This window comes from Parasteatoda tepidariorum, chromosome 3, assembly GCF_043381705.1.
Source record: "Parasteatoda tepidariorum isolate YZ-2023 chromosome 3, CAS_Ptep_4.0, whole genome shotgun sequence".
Taxonomy (NCBI): Eukaryota; Metazoa; Arthropoda; class Arachnida; order Araneae; family Theridiidae; genus Parasteatoda; species Parasteatoda tepidariorum.
In genome coordinates this window covers 57,493,139-57,520,150 of record NC_092206.1, presented here as the reverse complement: position 1 = coordinate 57,520,150, position 27,012 = coordinate 57,493,139, and the positions used below count along the sequence as shown (strand labels likewise).

Here is a 27,012-nt window from a genome sequence, read left to right as displayed (position 1 = left end):
ATAAAATCAAAATCCAGTTAAATAAATCATTGTTTAATTTAATTTTTGTATTTCATATTATTTCAAAAAATAATTTGTTTATTTTTTTCCTCATTGTGTTACAATATTAATACTACCTCAATATACTGATTTTGAAGTGTATATATATTGCAAATTTTGGGTAGTTAAGCTGAAACTAATCAAAAAATTGCCAAATTTATTAATAAAAAAACTACTCTAAATCTATAATAGTAAAATAGCCTGATAAAAGAATAACAAATGCAATAAAATTTATATAAGTCACATTTAAAATCCAAATAGTATATCCAAAATCAGTTTGAATAAAATATTAGATTAGCAACATACAGAAAAATTGTTTAACTTGTAGCAAAATTACAGTAAAAACTGAACTATCTTGAATCACTAAAAATATATAGAAGTATAGCTTGCAAAAAATAAATAGATTAAATTTTAAAAAAATTATGTATATTCAAAATCAGTACACAGATTATAAAAACCAATCTAAAAAATACAGGTGCTGAATTAATAAATTTAGGTGCTTAATACATTTGTATTGAATGTACAGGGTATCTGCTACATTTTAGATTTTCAAATCCATATGACTTTTCATGACTAATTTCAAGAATTTTTCCTGGCTTAACGAAGTTACTATTTTCTCCGACTAAAAACACAAAAATAAATTTAAAAAAAGCATAATAACATTAATTCAAATGATAGATATAACTAAAACTGTTACACTATGCATTTTCATAGATTTTAAATTTTAAAAAAAGAGTAAAGAAAGAGTTGAAGCAGTAAAATAGAGGATAAAAAATAAAAATATAAAAGCAAATAATTTTCTTTTTTTCTGCAGAATTATATTCTAAAGATACTTTACTTCTTCTAAAAGGAAAGAAATACTCCAATGACTCAATGAATAAAAAAAAATTCGCCAATGACTGGCTTGATTCAGCTAGAATTTTAAATTGATAAAATAATTCTGAAATCACAGAAGTTTAAAAGATAATTCACTCTAGAAATGATGTTCTTTTTTTCATTTTTTGAAAGAACACCATAATTTTTAGAGGACAGGATAAAACATTTTATATTTTAATAAAAGACTGTGATAGGGAATTTGTTACAAATACAGATATTCGGAATATCAGAACACCATAAAATGTTGATTTTTGTTTTTAAACTAGAAGAAAGAGTGTTCAAGCAGCTTTCTGGAGAACATATATCAGAACAAAAAAAGGATGAGTAGATTTGTTTGAAGAACAGATAAGAACCATGTAGTCAACTCACTAAGGGGTTAAGGTTACATACCTGCTAACATTCGAGAAATACAATAACAAAGATTTTACTAGGGACATTTTTTAGGCTACCGAGTAAAGTTTTGGTACTTCATGCATAATTATGCAAGTCAAAAAGAGAAATTCATAATCTGAAATATAAATACTAACATTTAGTGAAGTAAAAAATATGTATATAAATCTTAACCTAAAGAAGATTTTTTTTAAACCATTAATAATAACTTAAACTATTAACACTCAACATCAGTACTAGCGATAGCACTATCTGTTGAGGAATTAAAGGAGCATTTTTGCCATCAACAGATATTTTAGCACCAATTTTTTTTTTCTTTTCTTTTTAATTTTTTCAACAAATATGGAGAAAAGTGAGAATATACTGGTAGTCTTAAAATACGAGAGTCTTCGTTAAAAAACAGGATACTTCGCAAGTAAGAGCTTAGCTTTTTACACTATTTCCCTAATTTGGTGAAATTCAAAAGGGCATAGAAAATTTAGAAAAAAAATTTTCCCCTGGTCAACATAGGGAAGTTTTAGAATAGCACTTTGTAACAGTGTTGGATAAATTTGGTTCATTTTAGAGGCCAACATACAAGATGACAGGTAGTTAAGTTAAAGATTTTGCTCCCTTTTATATTAAATAATAAATTCTGTTTTTAAAAATTGAGATCAACTTGCAAGGATGGTCAACTTCATAGGTTTCATTGTATAATATGTAGGCTTATATATTAAATGGATTGAGACGGCGACTAACTAAAAGAAGGAACATTCATATTAAAATACAAATGCTATAAGCTCAAACTATAGTATTATTTACTGATATATTCAACATTTCTATGAAACAGATTTTGTTCATTGGAAAAAGTCATACCACGGAAAGATGTTTCATCAGGAGTTATTATTTTTATTAAATAAATTTTAGCTTATACATTTAATATCAAACTTCTCTTTTATAAATATATAAAGAATTATGGAATGAATGATATTTAAAATAATTAAAGCAACAACAGTTAGACAAGGAAGCCAATATATATCTTTTTTTTTCTGTAGTCATAAGATTACTTTTCTTATGGCAATAGAGACAATTTTATAAGAAAATATTAAAATGCAAAATTAGACAATTAAAATTTAAAAATCACATTTTCTTTTTAAAAAAAAACATTAAAAGGGACTTGGGTACAAGCGATAGTATAATGATTAATGTTAAATGTTGATAAAAGTATTCAAAGGTTTAAATTAAATTTAATTTTAAAAAATTACTCGTTACCACAAAAAATGAAAATCTGGCTAAAAATTACAGCAACAATGCTACTGAAAGAAATGGTTATTCTGAAACTGAAAAAATATAAAACAAAAAAACACCATTAGAAAGTAGGACGTTTTGCAATTTTGAAAAGAAAAGTCATAGAAATCTCAGAAAGTTTGTGGGCATTCCATGTTACACAAGAAACATAACAGTAAAGTTACGGAAATAAATAATCATTCTGAGACAGAAAAGATAAACTTAAAAATAAAACACCTTTAAAAAAGGAGAAAATTTAACTTTTTTTGTGCTTTTCAAAAAGCAAGTCATTATAAATCTCAGAAAATTGATAGTTAGATCATTATCCCATGTTATGTGTGAAACATTAAGATGAGAATATTTTTATTTTTGCATCAAACAAAAGCAGAACAATAAACAATAAATTACTAATAAATAAAATACGTAAAGTGTTAACAAAAATGTGTACACAACTTTGTGTCATATGTGATCTAATAAGCAACAAATGATAAATAAATATTAGATTTTGTACAAACAAATAACGATTTAACAAACTACTTAGTTGCAGTATTAATACTAAATAATCTGTTTTTATGTACTGTACAGCTCAAAGAATGAGCAAAGAAATGTGTTACATTATAAAAACTTGAGCCACATTTCCTGCATGCGTAACAAGGTTTACGGAAATGTTCATTTACGTGTGTCATTAACGAAGTCTTTGAGCAAAATGTTTTGAAACACTTCTCGCAATGAAGAGGCCTTTCTCCCATGTGCACAAATATATGTGTTTGCAAAGATGAAAATGAAATAAAACTTTTACCACAACAAAAACAAACAGTGTTTCTTCCATCACAGGAATAACAGTGTCTCTCCATTATGCAACAGATTGAGGATGTAAACTTGCAGCTAGGACATGAAAATAAAGGCCCAACTTTTATTTTTTGAACTATTCTGCATTGATGTATAATTCCTGAAGTTTGAATGGTCTCTTTGTTAGAGCTGGTAAATACTGAATCTGAAAACAGGAAGAAAAAAACATATTTAGTTTCTTTTATAATAAAAATAACTATATAAAAAAGTTATTTGAAACCTAATAACAGATTTGATTCGTATCTTTGAAAATAAATTTTAAAAAATTTCAGAGATACTGTAGCAAAAAGAAATTAAATCAACATGTTTAACAGATGGCGAAATTTAATAATTTTGTCACCCATTAACTTTTGTGATAGCCTCTTCTCACCAAATTAACAAAATAATGTAGGATGGGCATTAGGGAAGTAAAGCTTAGAATTTGAAGGGTGAAAAATATTGGATCAAAATAATAACGAAATTTAAAAGAATTTAAACTAGGCAAAAAATAACCATATTTCAATCTATATTTAATTCTTGTATAAATTTAGTAATAGTTTTCTAATCGAAATAGCATTTTAAAATTTGAGCATCACTTCAAAAAATATATATTTATCTCCTATAATTAAAAATTTTTAAATTCTTCAACTTATTTTGATTAAATAAAATTAATTAATGAAAATATTTAAGAATGTTTGAAGGCTAGAAAAATGATAATATATAGTATATACAATAATGAGATTCTTTAAAGACTGCCCTTAATGATATGTTTTTAGATTAATTGTCAAAAATGAAGACATAAAATTATATATATCACACATCACAAATTATTACAGTAGACTCCCAATTATTCAAGATAAAGTGGACCATATCCAACTCGGATAACCAAAAAACTAGGTTAAAGCAAAGAATATAAAAAAGGAAAAAAACAGAGTAGGTATAAATGTAATATATTTAACAAATACAAAACCTATATGAGTACACCACATACAATTCATATTATAATTAAAAAGTTACCTAAAAGCACTTAAAAGGCATACTTTACGAGAATTAAAGAGTTTTTACTTATCAAAGTCCTTAATCGTTTTCTGTTTTACATTACTATGGCGCTTTTCTGCAGCAATTTTTTGCCATTTTTTTTAGGAATAACAGGAAGGCTGGTGTCGCCTCTTCTTTTTGTTTTATATATTCGGTAGCACTATCGATAGCTTTCACTCCATCTGTTTGAGAGGTTTTTATATGTTGATTTTCATCGTCACTGTCTTTATCTACGATAGATTCATTTTCATTATTGACGATATTAACGGTCATTTCATCGGTAATTTCATGTTGTCCGTCAGTTTGTTTTCTTGAGTGTTTAGTAGATAAAATTCAGAATATCTTTCAGCCGTAGTTTTAAAAATAAAAAATAAGTAGAACAAAAAATCCATAAAATATTTGACAGTTTAGTTAAAGCGGAAACTCGGATGATCACTACTCTACTGTATTCGAAAGACGAAGAATACTATCAAAATCTAATAACCCCAATTTAGAAAGATGGCTGCACAGAACATCAAAATCTGTTTGACACTAGTTAAAACAGGAGCAAATTTCTATAAATCGTTATTCCAATTCTTCTCTAATTCCTTGTCCAATCAAACAAGTTTTTGTGCTATGTAAACCTTCTTCAATTATGATTTATCTAATTACAATGGCATTTTTTGAGTTTTCCTAGCTTTAACATTGGTTTGTTATCCTTAATATGTATACATCTTGTCCTTATTTTCAACAAGAATTCTATAAATATATATTAAGGGCATTCTTTACAGAACACATTATATGTACCTTAATTAAATGTAACACATATAACAATAATAATTCACAGAAAAATTATACATGCATTAATTTTTATGAGAAATAACATTTATAAAACTAACTAATGTTTTAAAAAAGTAAATAAAAGAAAGTAAACATTTGTGTTAATAAAAAAATATAATAAATTATAAGAAAACTAAATTTAAATAAACTTTTTATGCAAAACAAAAAAATATGCACATGCACAAGAAAAACATAGAAAATAGAAAAATTAAAAGAATACTATACTTTAAAGAATGAGTGAATGTAATTTTTTTAAAAAAAAAAATAGGGATAATTGATTACCTCCTTATGATTAAATACAATTTTAAAGTTAAAAAGATGATATATAAGATTCATAAAACTTGTTAGTAAAAAAAATTTTCTATGACTCTATTCAATAAAAAATACAATTCAGTCTTGTTATTGAGAAATACATCCTGAAAGAAAGAGAAAGAAGTGTTAAAAGGAGAAACAGAAAATTAAAGTTACATAAAATATAGAAAGAAAGAATGAATCAGTTTAAATAAAATAAAGTAGAAAGTCTCATATCCATTCTCCAAAAATTTTTGCACACTTTAACAATGAAGATAAACAAATCGCTTTTCAAAAAGAATCACCTAACTGACAAACTTTGTTTTGATTTATATTGGAAATTTTTTTAATAAAAAATCTACTCTATTCCATTTTTTTTAATATTATTATTTAATAAGTTTGATTCACTTTTCCAATTTGATGCTTTTTTCCTTTATAATGTTATTTCTATCTGAATACCAGGGCTACTTATTTTTCACATCAACTAAAAAAAGGAAGATAAAAATGAAAGAAAAAGAAAGGTCAACTTATTATCTGATTACTTTTATATTTTATCAGTGGTATTTATTGTATCATAATTAACATACTTTATCATATTAAGCACTATTATATTAAAAAATATCACATATTGTCACATCAAGCAATGCCATATTAACTCATAGTAAATGAAATGTCATGTAACCGATGACAAAACATTATTGTGGATATATCCTTAATTTAATTTTATTGAATAATGCACGTTTTGTTCCTTGTTTACTATCAAGACCTATCATACAAGTCCCAACAATTTAGGGTATGAGACTTTCCACTGTTGTAAACAAGCATCATTTTTTAGAAGAAAGTAAAATATTTATAAATTAATGCAAAAAAGAAAGGAAAGAAAGAGCAATTTTTAATTAGGTGTAAAAATTACAAGGAACAAAGAAAATACAAGATGAACAAAAATATCTTTCCACCCTTGATAGGCATTACATTAAAAAAAAAACTTTACATATAGTTTGTCTAAAGTAAGAACTCCTCCAGCCATTTGTCTGGACCCATGGCGGTAACAATGGTAAGGAGGTTCAACCATTTCAAGTAGGGGTGTGGGGTCATTGTTTAGGATAGGTTTTGGCTTGGCTCAGTGAGAAATGGGGAATCTTTTTCTACGGTCTATTATGTTAGCCCTAGAATGAAGTGACACTACCTCCCTGAAATTTCCTCTTCTTGTTTCCATATCAGCAGACGGCTTCAGACTTTGTGACGGGGGCAGTTCTTACCATAGACAAACTGTACTGAAGCTTGTGCATATTTAGTCTCAATCAATAGGAATTTATATCTCAATCAAACTGCAAAAGAGAAAGATGTTAATCAGGGTTTTAAAAACACTTAAGAATCACAGTGTCTACAAATAAAAAGCATGTAGAAAAAAAAAGGATTTTTTGTTCTCCTAAAGTAAAAACAGTTTTTTTTATTCAACATAAAAAAACAACTAACAAGTTGTTAGTACAAGTGCTAGTACTAAAACTTATCTGTCTCACATTAGATATTATAGCACTTCAAAGTTGGAAACATCATTTTAATTCATCTAACCGTGATCGTGTATTGAATCTGAATGCCAGTACATTATGATAAAAATATCAATGTAATAAATTCTGCATGAAAATAAATAATGTAACTTAAAACAGTAAAAACATAAAGAGTAAAAATTTTCTGAGATAAAATTTTAAGTCATCAACAATTTGGATAATGTAAGAAATATAGAAAACAAAAAAACTACATAAGAAAAAAATTAGAAAGGCATAAATTATAAGGTGAAGATAATATAAAAAAACAATTAGAAAGGTTCAAAACAACAAAAGAAAGACAATAAAGATTTTAAACTTTGTTCTCAGTTAAACAATAGTTTCAAAACTATTTTTACCAAAAAATTGGAGAGAATTTTAGAAAAAAAAAATTTTCCTAATTGAAAAGCCAATAAGTTATTATTAGTTAATATTGTGCACTAATTACATAAATTAATATTCTGAATTTTATGAGCGTTCTCTTGCAGTTTATTTAAGATCATTTGAGATTAACAAAACTGTTAGAAAAATATAATTAAATTTTAATGCTTACTTTTTCAAAATAGTATATCAGCATACTAAGAATAAGCAATACATAACAATATATAATTTCTCAATTTAAATTAATGTTACAAGAATAATATTTCAAAATCTCACTAATATAGAAAACGCTGGAAAAAAACAATCTGGAAAAGTATAAAATTTAAAAAGGATAATAATAAAGAAAATTCTAAGATTTTTTTTGATAAGGTTAAGTCATTAGTTTTAAAACTAAGAGATTCTAAATTTTAAAACTAGTAGAGCTATATCTTATAAATTTTCAGAAAAAAAAAATATATATCTCTTCTATCCCTAATTGGAAAGTCAATAAATAATATCTCTATCTTGTACAAATAAACAAAAACTGATATAATAAATTATATAAAGGTTCACTTGCACTAATTTTTATCAAAAAACCCATTCAATATCAGTAGAAAAACACAATTAAAATAAATTTTCAAAATAATTTATCAGCATGATCTCAGAAAGCTACACAAAGCTTTTAAATCTTTTTTTTTCTGCAATACTATAGTAGCATAAAAGAAATGTTTCTGACTTGCTACTGATCAATGGATTCTGAAAGGAATGAAAAATTAAATGTTAGTAAGAGAAAATTATTAGATAAGAAAAAATATAAACTGTAAACAAAATTAATGAACTCAAAAAAAAATAAATGTGAATCAAGAATCATAAAAATTAGGATATATAATATCATTAAAATTATAAAAATAATACAATATAATATTAAAATTAAAAACATTAAAGTGAAATTATAAAATTGATAATATTATGAAACTGAAATGCAAAGTGGGAAAATAATATTAAAATTATAAAATTAAAGTGAAAAAAAATTAACTGGTCTTTAATAAAAAATAAAAAGTGATGTATTATTGTTCTAAAGAAATATCTCACAAATGAAAAAAAACTATGAGCAGAATGTTACAAAGAGTGAAACAAAATTGGTAAAAGTTATCATGAATTATTATAATAACATCTTAACTGATGCCTGTTTTGTTATTACAAATTCTTCAGGTCAAGCATAAAATTTTATCAACAGAAAACAATGCAACAAGGCCTAAAATCTGTTTATGTTGCTATAAGCTTTTCCTTCTGATCAAGTTTTGATAAACCCTGTTGAAAAATGTATACTCAATTAAAATTAGCATTATACTATAATCATTGACATATGCAATGAGATGAAATAAATAGCAATTAACTTAATCTAAACTTAGAGTGTTTCCAGAATAAAAATAACTCAGCATTTCTGAACATAAGTTTTTTTCTATAATTATCATTAAAGGTTTTTCTTAAAAAAAGATATCCAAAAGAAAAAATTTTGCAATTCAAAAGAAGAAATTCCTTAGAAAATGAAACAAAGAAAAATATTTGCTAAAATATTTTTGTAGTTAAAGAAAACGTCGAATAAGGAATGAATGAATGATTGAAATGTATCTTATTATATTAGAAATTAAAATAACACTACATGAGTGAGTAAGAAAAAAAAAGGAATCTTTAGTATCAGTTGTTATAATGAAATAGTTGTTATATTAAGAAGCTGTCTTAAAGATAGGAAATCATACATCATTAAAGACAATGTCAATAATGCTTTCATTTTTTTTTTTCAAATTGGATGTGATACATCAAACATACACTTGAATTTTCCTACATTCAGAAAAACTACTACATAAATTTCTATGTACCTTAACATGTTCTTTTCCATATAATGCATATTAAATACATTCCTTGAGCATAGTTTTGCATAATACATTATGAAGTATTTCATTAAAAGGGTTCAAGAAAAAACCTAATTTTTTTTATCAAAATTAACATGAAGATTTTGAGTATCATATAGTTAGTATTAAAGCTAAATATTGCTAGTGGAAAAATCTGCTTGCTAAACACACGTTATTACACTAAAATCCCTTTACTTTTAGTTCTTAAATAAATAAAAAAACAAATAATTTTACAATAAATGTCTCTTAAATCATATAATTTAAAACCTACATTTCAAAATAAAAAAACCTGACCTATTAGAAAATCTAGTATAATTTATGATAATAAACATTGTATGTTTTCATAATTCGAATTAAAAATGTATTTTTCTCAGCTATTTTTTTTTCAACAGAATTATTTTAACATTATTATTTTAAATCTCCCTCCAAAACAAATACATAAGATTCCTTATTCAAAAATAAATTTAACAACAATATATTGCTTTAAAATTCATAAAAATTATTACTACAGCGATTTATTTTTAAAAGAGGTATATATACTATTAAAATATTAACAAACGTAAGATAATAAACGTATCTGTTATTAAATATATCTGTTATTAAGTATTAACATCAGTGAAAATAAAAATTCTGCTGTTCTAATTCATATTTAGTTTTGTGTGCAAACGCATCCGCTCTCTTATTTCTGTTAATTTACGTACGCATAAAATAGGTTCTACTGCCTTATTTTCTTCTATGCAAGCTAAGAGCAAACAAAAATCGAGTGATTGTAAGCGCTGATTCCGTTCTTACTGCAAAACCATTCTCACTACATCAGTTCATGGACTTCCGTTGATTTAAATGATTTATTGAAATTACATACCTTTGCAGACTTGTGTGCTCAATATAGGCTTATAAGTCATTGTCAAGTAGAAAATACAGATAGAACAATTCAGAGAAAGACATCACAAAGAATACATCCAGGGTTACGGCGGGATTCGAACCCGCTACCTCCACGCTTAACAGAGCGTTTGGACCGGCGATACCGCTTGGCCACTTCCGTTGAGAGATGTTGTTGTTGTAGTTCATTTACGTCGCACTAGAGCTGCTCAATGGGCTATTGGCGACGGTCTGGGAAACATCCCTGAGGATGATCCGAAGACATGCCATCACAATTTTGATCCTCTGCAGAGGGGATGGCACCCCCGCTTCGTTAGCCCGATGACCTGCGCGCGAAGTCGAGCACTTTACGGTTGAACAGTTTAATGAGGACCAATACCGCACACCCTCGGTCCCTACGCAGACTGATCCAAGTGGTCACCCACCCGCGCACTGACCGCAACCAGTGATGCTTGACTTCGGTGATCTGCTGGGAACCGTGTCTTAGCGATCAGTCCACTGCGGGCCTTCATTGACAGAGAAGGCGAAACTGTTGGCAGTTTTTAACTGGAGAATATATTTTACCAATCAGGTTCTCATTCTTTTGTGATGGTCGAACGGTGATGCGGGAGTTCTACTCAGTGAGAATGACCCTTGAATTTTTTTTCTGTCTGTCTTTTGGCGATAGCAACACTCGAATACGCCGTCTGGGGAGAGACCGGTTTCATGCCTTTGGCCCTTTTCCCTACTCTCTCCTCTGCTTTTCGGTTGTATAGGAATGTACTACGATATTTCCCCTTTTCTTAACATTTTTCTTTAATAAAAGTATTTTTTAAAATTTCCATTATGCTTTTCTTTAGAACTATGTTTAACGTAGTTTTCAGCTCCATATAGTTTACCAACTTAAAAGATTTTGATCTATATGAAAATCAAGAGAGAAACTAACGTACTTCCTTCCTCTATGACTCTCCATACGCTAATGGGGAAAGCATGCGAAGTGCTGCTATAGGTAAATAGTTCTGCTTTACTCCACCTGCAGCCCATTTCGATCTCCAACTGAAAGAATATTTACCATTTAAAAAAAGTATATAGTTAGAAATTACTGTAAAAATTTTATTTTCTACTGTATTTAAAAAAGTAAACTTTAGCAGTTTTTTCCTCATTTATCCTCCTAGTTTAAATAAAAGGTTCGAAAATAAGGAATTTTAATTTCTACAATATAATCCTGCATGCCTGTACAGGACAATGATACTGTACTGCGCTATTCTTAATAGTATAGTTATGTTTATAATTTTCTTTATTAATGAACAAAAAACAAAATTTATAGAACAAACGAAAACGAACGCTTGCTGTAGATAACTATAAGTTATCTTATAGGTTATCTACGGCAAAATTATCTAAGTTATCTAACGGACAGGAGTTTTCAGTTTCACCTTGGTTCAATTATCAATGCTTCTAGCAATATTTCAGATGAAATAAAGTCTAGGATACACAAATGAAATGAATTATTTTACTTATACTAATACTTATTCAAGAACAAACTTCTTACTACGGAAATCAGGTCAAAGATCCATAAAATAGACCTAGACAGTAAAGAATGAGAGTAGAACTTAGATTTTAACAACAAAAAACCTGACCTACTAATTTTCGAACGGAAAATTTTGAGAAGAATTTTCAGACCAATAAAAGTAAATAATACACAGTGGAGAGAAGAAGAAATAATAGTAACCTGACAATTTGATTAAACGAAAAAACAAAAATCGTTTTATTAAATCCAGACGTTGAGCACATTGAAAGATTAAATGATTATTGGAAACTTTTGAACTTGAAACCATTAGAAAGACAGAAAAATAGATAGTTTGAAGATACCAGCAAAGATCTAACTATTATGAAGATGAAAAACAGGAAGTCTAAAGCCAAAAATTGAAAAGTCCAGAACGATATTATTCCGGAAGTCAAGCAGGCACTACAGCAAGCTGTAGTGCTTTATTAAAAGAAAGATCTTTATCTGTCATAATTTTATTAAACTGATTTAAATTACAAGCATTAAATTGGAAAAAATAAAGTAGTAACTTACGTGGGGGAAATATCATTTAGTGAATTGCTGCTATCATATTCACTAAACAGAAAAAATTAAAAAACTTTTAAAAAAGATCATTACATTAAACAATTTGTAAGATATTTTGCTTTTTTATAAACACTACGGATCTGGGTCTTAAAGTACAAGCATTTAACATCAGGTCTTAGAAAGGGGAGCCTAAACTTATTTCAATTGAAATTCTAAAGAAAAATAAGAACATGAATAAAACTTTGAATTTAAAACTAAAATTACTGTAATATATACAGGTTAAAACAGTGTTGCAAGTTTTTAGTAAAATATTGAGTTATGTAACGAGATTTAAATACACGGGGAAAAAAATTTCAATACACAAAAGTAAAATATAAAACTAAAAATTCTTTATTTTTGCTGGAAATGATAGTTGTTGGTATTTGTCAAATCGATATAACTTATTCCTGCTCAAAACATAAAGTACTGAAAATTAAAATTTGAAAAAAAAAATTATATAGAATAATAATATAGCATAAACAAGTTAATAAATAAGGGAAATATTAATAAATAAATAAAATTAATTAAATGAATAAATTAAAATTAAAGAAATGGAACCACCGTTAGGTTATTATCATATTCTTAATGTTAATACAAATTCGGAAACCATGAGTCAATTTCACTTCTGTATTTACTTATTTATTTTTATCGTAATCACTCTGAAAACTGCAGATAATCAATAAGAAGTCATTTATTTACATTATCACGTTAATGTGTGAACTAACATATGGAACAGCTGGATCACAAAAAAAAAGGAGTTTGAGAATTTTTTTCTCCTGGTTAAAGGTGCCAAACGCAATATGTTTACTACAATACTCATTTATATTTTAATTCAACACATTATTCAGATCACAAAAGGTAAAATCTTTACTCTTCAAATTTTATCTTTTTATATTTGATTGAAATATTTATTGAAACAATAGCAATTATAACTAACTGTAAACTGTATTCATTACACTAAAATGCCTTATAATTTTGTTATGCCTTGTAATTTTTATGTTATGATTTTGAGAAACATTAATAATGATATCGTAAGGGTATGAGTTATCTCAATTTGTATTATTATTTGAAAAATTTACTTGGTACTGGGCTGTGTTTACTTTCATAAATATTGCCTGTCTCAAGAAACTATACCGTCGTACCAGTTATTAGAGACAGAACAAAACTCCCTTTTTTTCAGCAATAATAAGTATATATATATATATATATATAACATGATATATATATATAACATGATATATATATATATAACATGAGTGCACAATACCTTTTAATAAGGTGCAAGCAGGAAAAATGATTCGTTCAATTAGTTTAAATTAAAATATNTATATACACACAAAAAATTAAAAATTATTAAAATATATTATGCGGACAAAAGATAGCATATTAATATTTAAGCGAGGAAAAAAACAAAAACACTATGGAATTACTATGATAGAGGATAGTTGGATAAAAATAATAAAATCAGTCAAATTCCCAATTAAAATTTGGCATAATCTATCAGGTTTTGATGTTTTCAGTCTCGTATATTTTTCCTGGTTTAAATATTAATTTGCGATATTAATCAATTGGTGTGTATACTCTCCTACTTCAGTTAATCAAGGACTCTAAAAATATTCTTTTATGCAGTCTTTACGGTACACTCTATATAGCCACAACTATGTAATATGCTTTAATAAATTTGATGTTAATAATACGATTACGACTGCTACGTCAGTTGTTATTCAGATTGCTATGCAATCAGTTAATTATATATAGTCAATTATATATAGTCAATTATACATATCCAAATAAGATATAATGAAGTTCTTTTTAAATTTTCCTTTTTTTTATAGGACTTTCAAAGGAAGATTTATGCTCTTTGGATCCAGATTTTGGGGGATGTTCTGATTATACTGAATTGTTTTATTATAATCGATTTACAGGTGAATGCCACGAATTTATTTTTGGAGGATGTCTTGGAAATAAAAACAGTTTTGAATCAAAAGAAGTGTGCCGAGAATATTGTAAAGGTAGAAAATGCAATACAATAATTATATTTTTCACTACAAAAATGTAGTCGTTAAAAATTTAGATAATTACGTTACTCATCAGGAACAACAGATTAAATTTTTAGAAATGCATAATTTTAAAAAATATATATAAGCATATAAAACAAATGAAAGCATGTAAGACAAATATATAACATCTATAAACAAATATAAAAAAAATATAAACAAACAACAACAACAAAAAACAGATATAAACAAATACGTTTATAAAAGCAGTTTAAAATAGAATTTAATAAAATTGCACGCATGATTTAATAACTTCAATAAAATGTATTTATAGAAAGAATACAAACGTCTTCAAAAGACTTCTCAGGCAAACCAGAATTGATGTTTCACTGAAGAAAAGGAAAGAAAATACACAAAAAAAGAAAGAAAGCTTGAAAATGTAGCACTTATTGAATTGAAACATTAGTATGTTATTTGATATGAAGTTACCCAGTACACAGCATTTGCATTGGTGTGTAAGTTTTGGGGTTAAACTACTCCTTCTGAGATAAAATTTAGAAATGCTTACTTAAATTTTTTCTCTCTCTTTTTCGTAAATTCTAGTTTCAGCAACATACTTTTACTCACAATTCAGACCCCCCCTTACATATGCGAAGTGGTTTAGAATTAAAACATAACTATACAAGTTTTAAGTTAACAATAACTGTTACCGGCCACTCAAATGTTTCCCATAAGTCCGGAAAAAAAATTACCGCGTAAAAATCCGCCCATCATCAAAAAGAACCACCATTTACTCATTCCTCTCTCAAAAAAAAAAATTCAACTTCACAAAAAATAATTTTTTTTACTAGTATGTTCCTTCCACCTTCATCCCGCAGTGGACTGATCATTAAGACACTGTTCCCAGCAGATCACCGAAGTCAAGCATCACTGGCTGCCGTCAGTGTGCGGGTGGATGATTACTTGGATCAGTCTGTGTAGGAACTGTGGGTGTGCGGTATTGGTCTTCGTTAAACTATTCTACCGTAAAGTGCTCGACTTCGCGTGCAGGTCGTCGGCCTACCGAAGCGGGGGTGCCATCCCCTCTGCGGCGGATCAAAATTGTGATGGCATGTCTTCGGATCATCCTCAGGGATGTTTCCCAGACCGTCACCACAATAGCCCATTGTGCAGCTCTAGTGCCACGTAAATGAACAGATCAAATCAAATCCTTCCACCTTCACATAAGTTCCTCATTTTAGGATATCACTCACTTATGATGTCATGTTGTTGTTGTTCTTCATTTACGTCGCACTGGAGCTGCAAAATGATTAACGACGGTCCGGGAAACATCTCTGAGGATGATCCAAAGACATGCCATCACAATTTTGATCCTCTGCAGAGGGGATGGTACCCCCTCCTCAGTAGCCCGACGACCTGCACACAAAGTCGAGCACTTTACGGTAAAACAGTTTAACGAGGACCAATACCGCACACCCTCGGTCCCTACACAGACAGATCCAAGTGGTCACCCACCCGCACACTGACAGTAGCCAGTGATGCTTGACTTCGGTGATTTTATTTTATTTTCTTCTCGATTAACAGACCACCTATTTTTCACTCTCTCATTATTTTCGATCGGAGGTGCGTGCCCAGTGCACAGGTACTCCGTTGCCTAAAAGCAACACCACTCGCCCTTGACTTCGGTGATCTGCTGCGGGACCACTGCGGGACCTTACGATGTCGTATTAACGATTGATGATTTGCAAATCAATGAAAGCAATAAGCTAAGCAAATTTACGCTAAGATCTACCAAAGCCTAGATCTACCAGACAGATAACGTTTTCCACACTGCTATCGCATATTAAAGCTTAACCAATTCTATTTCGTGTTTTATGCCAAATGCTTTATTTTAAGAAATACTTTTTATTAAAAATATATATAAGCATTTGTTAATTAAAATTATGTAGATTATTCAAAGCTTAAATTTTTCATGAAGTGAAGAAATGTAAATTTTTAAAACGGCCTAGTGTGATGGATTATACGGGCATATTGTGCCTGTTTTCCTTGGGCCGGGCAAGGCCGACTCAGCCTTTCATCCCTTCAGTGGGTCGATAAAATGAGTACCAAGCATGCTTGGGAACTAACACTGGGGGCTCCGCGTTCGGCTGACCACCTGACCGGAACATATGCTCCTGCACCCCAGAACCCAAGGTCAAGAAAACTGAGATGGGCACAGTCGGCCTTGGCCCTCTTAATGGGCTGTCGCGCCACTGAGTTAGTTAGTATTGTGCCTGTTTGGGGGTACCCAGCCCGAAAATAATTTCATTTGTGTGGTGTGGGCTTTATGCTATAAAAAGACATTCTGAATCGAAAAAATATAAGTCAATTTTTGCAGCTAAAAAAGAAATTCCAACCGGCTTATATTATCTGATCTTCCCTCATCAATGACTATGCTGAGCATTAAAGCTCGTAATTCTTCTCGACTTCTTTACTGATAGCAGTAGGAGAATTGCCTGGCCATAAAGAAATTACCATTGACTTTATTGATGTGGAAATAAATGTACTGATGAAGAATCTCGAACTTATAAAGCGGAAATAATTTGATGCCTAAAAATGATGTACTCTAATATCCAATTTGTACCTGCGAAGACATAGATAAGGTGTTAAATTGTATGCTTCCTTCCTCAACCATGACACACTTTTCACTTAATCCAACTAAAGCAACTTACCTAATCACTGATGCAATAGCATCCTAATNCTGATCCAAGTGGTCACCCACCCGCACACTGACAGTAGCCAGTGATGCTTGACTTCGGTGATCTGTTGGGAGCCGTGTCTTAACGATCAGTCCACTGAGGGACCTTATGATGTCGTATTAACGATTGATGATTTGCAAATCAATGAAAGCAATAAGCTAAGCAAATTTACGCTAAGATCTACCAAAGATTAGATCTATTTCGTGTTTTATGCCAAATGCTTTATTTTAAGAAATACTTGTTTTTAAAAATATATATAAGCATTTGTTAATTAAAATTATGTAGATTATTCAAAGCTTAAATTTTTCATGAAGTGGAGAAATGTAAAATTTTAAAACGGCCTGGTGTGATGGATTATACGGGCTATTGTGCCTGTTTGGGGTACCCAGCCCGAAAATAATTTCATTTGTGCGGTGTGCAGTATGATCCCTGTCAATAGGGCTTTATGCTATAAAAAGACATGGGACATTCTGAATCGAAAAAATATAAGTAAATTTTTGCAGCTAAAAAAAAATTCCAACCGGCTTGTATTATCTGGTCTTCCCTCATCAATGAGTATGCTGAGCATTAAAGCTCGAAATTCTTCTCGACTTCTTTACCGATAGCAGTCAGAGAATTGCCTGGCCATAAAGAAATTACCATTGACTTTATTGATGTGGAATTAAATGTACTGATGAAGAATCTCGAACTTATAAAGCGGAAATAATTTGATGCCTAAAAATGATGTACTCTAATATCCAATTTGTACCTGCGAAGACATAGATAAGGTGTTAAATTGTATGCTTCCTTCCTCAATCATGGCACACTTTTCACTTAATCCAACTAAAGTAACTTACCTAATCACTGATGCAATAGCATCTTAATTCAGGAATGAATTTTTGAATGAGATTAAAAATTCCTTCTATGCTTTAGAATATGATGAAACTACAAACAACGCTAGTTTCAAAGAGCTAGATACTAGAATTCGTTTTTGGTCTGATATAAATAAAGTTTTTTCTCATCATTTGGTGACATTTTTTTTAAGCCATGCAGAAGATGTTAACAGCATCTAAAATCTTCTCTAGATAATGCATGTTTGACTTTTTCAAACTTGTTAATGCTTTCCAGTGATGGATCTAATGTTAACAAAGCCATATTTAATCTAATGAATGAAGAAATAAATTCAATTAGAGGTGTTGGGTTGCTAAATATGGGATTTTGCAACTTACACATGCTACAGAATGCATTTATATAATGTTTTTGAATCTAATATTTCTGATTGAACTATTGCATTATTTCACTATTTTGATGGATGGCCTGCTAGTGAAGATTTTCAAAGTGTTTTGGTTGAAAAACAGATTAAAGACCTTTGCTTTATCAAACATTTAACTTCAAGATGGCTTACTTTAGAATCAGCTATTATTAGAATTTTGGGAAGGAATTGTTCACTACTTTATGAAATATATGTCTCTCAGAGAAAGAGTTTAATGAGCATAATTTTTGTTCTATCATCTTTGTACCATTACTGAAAAAAAAATACTTGAAAATAAAAATATTTGTTAATTACTTAAGATATACTTAGTAGTATTTCATCTAACATACTTGCTGAAAAATATAATTAATATAAATATATTGCTATTATAATAATTAAAAAATAATTGAGTGAATTTTATTTGTAATATTTTAGATTAGTATGGATGGTGTTTTCAATAGAAATGTAAACAATCACGAGCTCGGGACCTACTCTAGTTCCGGTTAAAAAGTTTGCAGCTGCTTACTACATATTATTCTGATAGGCGATGTTTTCAAACGGATAATTTTGCTTTCAATAAAAGAAATAAACTAGATAATTTCGGAGCTCAAATCTGCCGTATTTCATAAGATATTAATGTTATTATGTAATTCTGGGGAGTTTGGAGTGAAAATTTGTTTTAGTTATTTTGTTATTTATTATTAAAAAAGGTGACATGGTTGCTAGATTTTGAATAACTCGCTTTTTTGGCAGTCTTGATTTGGCCGCTTTCCATTTGTTTATTACTGTTTGTTCGTGTTGCAAGCTGTGCACCATCTTACGTTAGTGTTAACACTTTTAGTATAGTAAACAGTATTGTTAGCATTGTAAACATAAGTAATAAGTGATCAAATGCATTGTTTACAAGAATCTCAAAACACAATGATGCCAAATGGCTTTAAAATACAACTGAAATAGTAACCCGGAAATTTAGGCAGTCCCGAGCTTGCAGCGATCCCTAGTGTAGAAAACACCATCCATACTGATTATAAAAATGTATATTTGTTCATAATGGATCAATTCAGCTTTCATAAAGTTGGATCCCATTTTAACAAATGGGTCCCCTTTTCAATTAAAATGGCACCATTTTTTTTTTTTTTAAATTTCAAAAGTGTTGAGGGACCTGCTGTTATATTATTTTATATTGTTTAAATAGATATTTTTGTCTTTTAGGAATGGAAGAAAAAAAAGTTTGTGATAAGAAGCCTGTCCGAGGACCTTGTGAAGGTTTTATCCGTCGGTATTTTTTTAATCAAGAGACTCAAGAATGTGAAGAATTTATTTATGGAGGTTGCAGGGGAAATTCCAACAATTTCCGTACCCTAACGGAATGTAAAGAGTTCTGCACTCATGTATAACAACGGACAGACACATAAATACCATTGAAAGTAGTCTAGGAAAATAAATTATATCTTATATAATTTTTTTTTAATGTTTGTTTGATTCTGTTACTCTTAACCTTCATTAGTTGTTTTTTAAGTTAGCAAATATTTAGCATTTATTATTTTACTTTTCACAGTTCACAAAAATAAAAGATTTTAAATTATGGAATACAAAATTATTTTATTCAAAAGTTTTTGAATTTGCCCTCGGTTTGAATCTGGGACCAAACCAGGATGGCAATGAACAGTATTGATATTTTCTAGGGGTTTTTGGACATTTTAGAGCACAGAGAATTCCATCAAACCGACTTGTTAATGGATGGTGTTTTCAATATAAATGTAAACAACAACCAGCTCTTGGCCTGCTTTACTTGTTAAGAAAGTATACAGCAGCCTACTACAGTTAATTCTTCACAGCGGTATTTTTAAACTGATAATTTTGATTTTAATAAAAGAAATTAATGATATAAATTTTGAGCTCAAATCTGCCATATTTCATAAGATATTAAGTAAATCTACTGAGCTCTGGTGAATTTGTTTTAGTTACTTATAAATGTATTGTTATAAAAGGTGACATAATTGCTAGATTTAGAAAGAACTCGCTTTTTTGACAGTCTTGATTTGACCATTTTTTCTTGTTTATTACTGTTTGTTCTTCTTGTATATCATGCACCATCATGTGGTAGTGTTAGCATATTATTCTAGTATTATTAAGTTCATTTTGCAAATTACCGTTTAGGTTTAAATTTATAAGTTGGTATATTGTTGACAAGGTAAGTAGTGTTTCATAATGATTCTTTTTTTTTAGGTGAGGATTCTTCTGTCTAGAAATTGCAATTCTTCAAATAAAGATTCTTATAAGGATTAATTTTTTAAAAAAAGAAACTAATAAAAAAACACATATACAAGAAATACTGCTCAAGAGAGTCTCAAAACTCAGTGATCACGATGTGAGCCAAATGACTTCGAAATACGCCAGAAACAATAAACCTGAAGTGTAGACTGTAAAGAGTTTGCAATGTATCCTAGTGTAGAAAACACCATCCATAAAATTAATATAAATTCTCTTTCCTATTTTATATTAAACTATAGTGTCTTCTAGACATTATAATAAAACTATTTAGAAACTAGGGGTTAAATTTGAGGAAATATTTGAAATTCTAATTTAGGAAACATTCCCACATTTTGTTCTAGATGTTTGAGCGAATATTTAGAAACTAACTCTTTAAAGACCAGAAGTGATCTGGACTACTTAACCACCCTCCCGGCTCTGTTGAAGCCACTAAAGGGTGCATGGGTAGTCGATTGGGTGGGGATGAGCTGCTTGATAGTGATGTGTAGAAACTCATTGTAAGGAAAAAGGAGTGCAGTTTTCATGCTTTATTTGGGAACGTTTCCCCCTGTGGTTTTAGATAAACAAAATATCCTTTTAGTTTGTCACAGATTTGTTTGTTGTTGGAACTGGACCATTTTATTTACTTTTTAAAAATTCGGGAATTGCAGCCTTTTGTGAATTAATTTTTGAATTTCCAGCGCCCATTAAGACAAATATCTTTTTAATAAAATTGCAATGTGTTTGCTGTTGACTACCAAACATATACTTTTTATATAATTGAAAATACACGCTAATAAATACTGAAAGTACAGAGAGCATTATACAGAACGTTGTGTAATGCTCTCTGTTAATCGCTGATAATAATGTTATGATTAGTTCATAGAAATTTAGATTCTTGAATGAAAAAAAGGGTAATATTTTGATCATTTAATAAACTTTTTATAGGTTTTTTGTTTTAGGTAACGTATAATTTTGAAACATTTTATTTATTTCCATTTTATTCTCCATTATCCTGTTTGGTATTTTTCAGTATTCAATTTTGGCTACAGTGTGCTTTTTATTATTGAATGATAGAGAATAGATAAATATTTTAATATGCATATTTTTAAACTTGAACATAGAAATATGTTTTAAACTTAGTTTTACTTTAGCAAGAGAAAAAAAAAAATTTAAATTATAAGATTCTTATTAAAGTTTTGATTTTAAGCTCAATTATAGAAAACTGAATTTAATTCAATCTAAATACAGAATTAACATTATATAATGCATACATTAAAATGCCTTTTTATATAATTTTAAATACAGAGTATCCACGCACCTGTCCAGTCATGAATTTTGGTACTGAACAAAATTTCTCATGATTTTAATTATTTTTTTTTAAAGTCATGGATGTAGGCCTGCGAAAAATTTTATTTTTGAAATTGAATCCCCCCCCCCCCNCCCATTTCAACATGTTCTGAATATCTGAATTTGTCACAAAATCCCCACTCAGAGTCATATTTTATTAAAATAGAAAATGTTTTTATAATATTATCACTTTAAAAATTATGATGTTCATTCAAAAAATTGAAGAAAAAACATTTCTAGAGCGAAGTATTTTAAACTTCTGTGATTTCAAAATTATTATTAATTATTTTTATTTTATCTATTTAAAATTCTAGCTGAAGCAAGCCAGTCATTGGCAATTTTTTTTTATTCAGAAGTGAGAACAGAGAAATCCGGAGTATTTCTTTCTTTTCTGATGGACAAGAAAAGTATCTTTAGAATATAATTCTTGAGAAAAAAAATATTTGCTCAGCTATTATTTTTTCAGCTATTTTATTACTTCAACTCTTTCTTTACTCTGTTTTATGAATTTAAAATCAATAAATATGAAGATGCAGAGTATAACAGTTTTAGTTATGGAAACTCATGAATTTGAAAAACCCAAAATGTAGCAGATACCCTGTAAAAGTTATAAAAATATTTATCATAAAGGATGTAGCTTCTTTTTTTCTTTTAAAAATTTGTTTCATTGCATTATATTTGCATCGCAATAGCAATTTTGTTCTTATTAGTATTAATTTCTAATTACTTTCAAGCCTTAAATTTGGACGCAATATATCCTGTTAACAAAGTTAATGTTATGTGGTTTTATACTTAAAATGCTTCCAAAATTAAATAAATCAGTTATTAAGAATAATAAATTATATAAAATTATTGTTTATGGGAAATTGCTTTCAGGAAAAGGAGTGTTGTGAATGTTATTTCACTGAAATGTAAACAGTTTTGATAATGCAGTAACTGTATGTAAGTAACTCAATAGGTATGGTCAAACAATATCGTAGATCTTCCTAAATGTAATGGTTGTTCAGATTTCGAATGTAATGTTTTTTGGTAATTTATTGTTATGAAAATAACTTTTTAAATTCGAATACATTTTCTTTAAGAACCAAGTTATATACTCTGATTGTAAACCAGATCTTTTTAATCATTATTTACTTTTTTACTGCTATTACAATTTCCAAATAAGTCCATTGTTTTGTTTATTGACTTAATTTGGTCTTTTATAGTCAAAATACGACAAAGGCAGGTTATTAAATTGACCCCAACAACCCCCTCAAATTCAGCTCAAATTGCAAAACACGTAAGAGTGAAGTGGGAAAAAAGATGTTGCAGACGCTGTGCAAAACTGAAAGTTAAAACCGTCAGTGGTAATTTTGTGAAAAGTACTTGGATGTGCCAGGCTTGTCAAGTAAGCCTCTGCATTGATTGCTTTGGAAAACATCATGATGAGATGAAAAACTAGAAAACAGGTAGTTAAATTTATTTATCCCTTTTAAACATTTAGTATATATAAAGCAGTCATATATTTACGTACTTATTCAAATATAGTTTTTTTAGTAATCTATAATAGAAGGTATATAATTGCATTGTCTAGCATTAATATAATGCATCATTTTATGTTGCAAACATTCAATTAATTATTAATAAATTCTTCTAAAAGACATTCTTTTTAATAAGAGAATAAGTGACAAATAAAGTCATTTATCGAATAGCATTTACAAAATAAAATTTATACTGAATTAGTTTTGTTTGTAGTAAAGTGTAATGAAGATGTGCCATTTTTACTTTTTCTGTTTCTCTTTGACACTAAATCGTAATGGGATAGAAAAAAAATCATAAAAAATATTTTTTATTACTTTTTAATGATTTATTTTAAATTTCAGTTGAAGGCTCTTTACAGAATGGAAAGTCTAATATGATGTTCATCTTCAATTTGTGATACAAAGACAGTTTCTAATCATCTTGATAAAATTGTTATATATTTGTAGATCCATTGAAAATAACTTATATAAAGCAACACTATTTAAGCTTTAAAATTACTCATTATGCATTAATAAACAATGATTTTAAACATTTTATATTTATGAAGTTACATTTGATGAATCAATACAGTTTCTGGAGAATAATAGTATTGAATTTGTTTTACTATGAATTTTTATGCATAAAAATATTTTTATAATAGTTGACAAATTTTGAGTGCTTATCTCACCCTTAAATTTATTTATACTTTATTGAAAAAAATCTCTGAATCCAAAAAATAAAATTTTTTCATTTCATAACTTGATTGCCAGGTAGAAACATATAAAGTAATAAGGAATCAGTAAAATTTTTAACTGTAACATTCCATAATTTTGAATTATTATTACAAAGGATATACAATAAAATATTTTATTTTTGATTGTGAACACCAACATTTTTCATTGTGCCTCACAAGTGTTCGTAATGTTTAATTTATTTTTTATCGTGTATCTCATTCACATAGTTTATTTTATTTTACAAAAGCATTTATTTATTGTACTTATTTTTCGTTTATGAATATTATGAATCAATATGTTTTCTGAACTGACATGCCTAAAGTTTGCGCCCATGAGAAATTTGCAAATATTTGTAATTGTGCCCCACTAAGATTTGAATTGGGGTTCACAAGTGTTCATAATTAATTTTTAGTATGTACCTCACCCACATATTTTAGCTGTCAAAAGCATTTATTTATGCGTATTTTTCATTTATTCATATTTTTCATTATTTCATTTCTTCATTTATACAGATTATGAATGAATTGCATGTATATTTTCTGAAATGACATGCCTAAAGTCCATGAGAAATTTGCAACTATTTTTAATTGTACCTCACTAATATTTTCGTCTGTGCCTCACAAATTTTTTAATGTTTTTCTTAGCATGTACCTCATCCATATAGTTTAGCGGTCAAAAGCATTTATTTTTTCATTTATCAATATAACGAATAAATTATGCATGCTTTCTTTCTTTCTTTTTTTTCTAAACTTCCATGTCTAAAGCTTTATATTATGAGATATTGTATAGTTTTAATAGTGCCTCATCAACATTTTTTATTAAACCGCACAAGCATTCATTATATTTTTATTAGCATGTTCTTCATCCGCAAAGTGTAACTGTTTGATGTTTAGTTATTGACTGCATTTGCGTTTTTGAGGGCATTTATTTTTACATATTTTTTGTTTATTAATATTGAAAATGAATTACGCTTGTATTTTTTGAGCTGATTGTGCCTTACTAATATTTTTAGTAGTGCCTCACCAATATTTGTTTTATTTTTCTTAATTTGCATCTCATTCACACAGCTAAGTTGTCAAAAGCATTTATTTATTTATTTTACCTATTTTTCATTTATCAATATTACGAATAAATACATATGTTTTTTTTTTCTTAACTGCCACATCTAAAGCTTTCTCAGCTGAGATGTTGTAAGTAGTTTTAATAGTGCCTCATCAACATTTTTTATTGTACCTCGCAAGTGTTCATAATGTTTTTCTTGGTATGCACTTCATCCACAAAATATAACATTTTCGACTTACTAAAAACATAATTGTGTGTGAATACAAAGTAAATTTTAATTTTCTTTGTGATGTGACTTATAAAAAAGAATTATATGGAAGTTTTTGGATATCAATTAAGTTATTTTTTTATGTTGTTAATTATTTTCAATGGTGCCGAAAAAGTAAAAGAAAAAAAGGAGATAAAAATATGTATTTCTTTAAATAGCCATTATTAATTATGTATAGATTTTTTTTATTATTTATTTATTACTTTTTTACAGTTATATTGTCAGAATCAATACTCTGGTTTTCTTACAATATTTACTTATTACACTTGACAATAATCACTGTTTGCATTTAAAATGTGAAAATGTCTGTTTTTCTTTCATTTATAGAAGGATTTTCATCAGGAACACTATTTCCCTGATTTTTAGTACACAGTAAGATCATTTCTTAATTTTTCATCATTTCTTAATTCAAACTTATGTTAGAGGTTTGTTAAATAGTAGAGAACTACCATTGTGTAATCATATTCCTTTTCTTTTGGTATTTTGGAGTTAACAGAATAAATGGTGGAAGGTAACCAGCTGATAGTGAAGAAAAAATATGCTAATTTGTGTTATGGATAAAAAGAAACCTGATAGTGTGATACCTTTTCAAATCATTAGGCAGGTGAAAACGAGTCTGAATATAATAAATTGAAGATTTCAAAGGAATCTTCATTCAAAGGTGAGAAAGGTTTAACTGCAACTGAAATTTTTTTTTATTCATGAATAAATGTAGTTTAGAAAAGTTAAAATAAATAAAAATATGCTTGTATGAATTTAAAATGAAGGGATTCTTAAAGAATTTATAATTATGCTTAAGAAAGATGTATACTTTACTTTTACGATGATTATCTTCATATTTAAATGTGAAAAAATTTAAAATAAAATTAAATATTTTTAATTAAGACTCATTTTTAATTAAGACTTTTATATATTAAGACTCAAAAATATTTTATTTTGTTTCCTTCTTATCCAACAAAATTAAAGGAGGACCCCACCCTGAAATGGTAAAATATTAACACTTTCCTTGAATTTTTTTTAAGTAATAGAGACAATGCAGAGACTTCTGGTTTTTCTATGTTATTTAGCTACAATTTAAGTCTATTTTAAAAAAATTTTCTTTTACAAAATAATAAAAAATAAGTTGGTGGCAGCTCCGTGTGTGGCTGGTCATCAAAAAGTAGCACCTCACTGGCCTCATGGATTTAGAAGTCCTGGAAAACGATTTTGTTTAGATTTTCTGAATCATAAAGACATTATCTAAAAAATAGCATAGCCGTTTTTTTGATTTTCGCAAATTTCCAAAGTGGCGGCAACTTTAAAAAAAAGTTTAGTTTTTCATTAAAAAAATATTCATTAAATTACTAATATAAAATCGAAGTATAAAAATATTAAAAAAATCCTATGCTACTTTCTAAAGAATATATTTTTACGTAATTTAAAATAAAGAACAGCTTATTTCGTTGTATAGATCATGAGAAAATTGTTAGGCCAGGTCCAAAAACAGCGTTTTGAGAAAAGCGTGTTTAAAGTTCTGACTTATGGTAGGTGAAAACGTTTAATTTCATATA

The 27,012-nt window shown here is 28.3% G+C and overlaps 1 protein-coding gene and 1 long non-coding RNA gene across 5 annotated transcripts; one reads left to right on the top strand and one right to left on the bottom strand.

The window, feature by feature from the left end:
- Positions 1-252: 252 nt before the first annotated feature.
- Positions 253-10,022, bottom strand: LOC107446939 (uncharacterized). Of its 2 annotated transcripts, none has more exons than XR_011636416.1 (3): positions 9,924-10,020; positions 6,734-6,875; positions 253-3,565 (listed from the first exon to the last, which is right to left on the bottom strand). It is a non-coding gene; the product is annotated as an uncharacterized lncRNA (long non-coding RNA). The 2 variants fall into 2 exon arrangements; XR_001584454.3 differs by having other exon boundaries at positions 2,169-3,565; positions 9,332-10,022.
- A 3,007-nt stretch (positions 10,023-13,029) lies between these two features.
- Positions 13,030-26,342, top strand: LOC107455912 (tauPI-stichotoxin-Hcr2b-like). Of its 3 annotated transcripts, XR_011636415.1 has the most exons (5): positions 13,030-13,187; positions 14,165-14,341; positions 19,508-19,722; positions 23,104-23,346; positions 23,761-26,342. XR_011636415.1 is itself a non-coding variant. In XM_071178685.1 (3 exons), the coding sequence occupies exons 1-3, from the start codon at positions 13,130-13,132 to the stop codon at positions 19,690-19,692; spliced, it is 333 nt and encodes a 110-aa protein (XP_071034786.1). In that variant the 5' UTR covers positions 13,030-13,129; the 3' UTR covers positions 19,693-19,766. The 3 variants fall into 3 exon arrangements, 2 of the variants coding, with proteins under 2 accessions (XP_071034786.1, XP_042896060.1); XM_071178685.1 differs by lacking the exons at positions 23,104-23,346; positions 23,761-26,342 and having other exon boundaries at positions 14,165-14,254; positions 19,508-19,766; XM_043040126.2 differs by lacking the exons at positions 23,104-23,346; positions 23,761-26,342 and having other exon boundaries at positions 19,508-19,766.
- Positions 26,343-27,012: the final 670 nt, after the last annotated feature.

Excerpts from the sequence above, each read along its gene's own strand:
- LOC107455912 (XM_043040126.2), top strand. The coding sequence starts at position 13,130 with ATGTTTACTACAATACTCATTTATATTTTAATTCAACACATTATTCAG. Across the intron at positions 13,188-14,164 it reads CATTATTCAGATCACAAAAG|GACTTTCAAAGGAAGATTTA; the intron begins GTAAAATCTTTA and ends TTTTTTTTATAG. Across the intron at positions 14,342-19,507 it reads GTGCCGAGAATATTGTAAAG|GAATGGAAGAAAAAAAAGTT; the intron begins GTAGAAAATGCA and ends TTTGTCTTTTAG.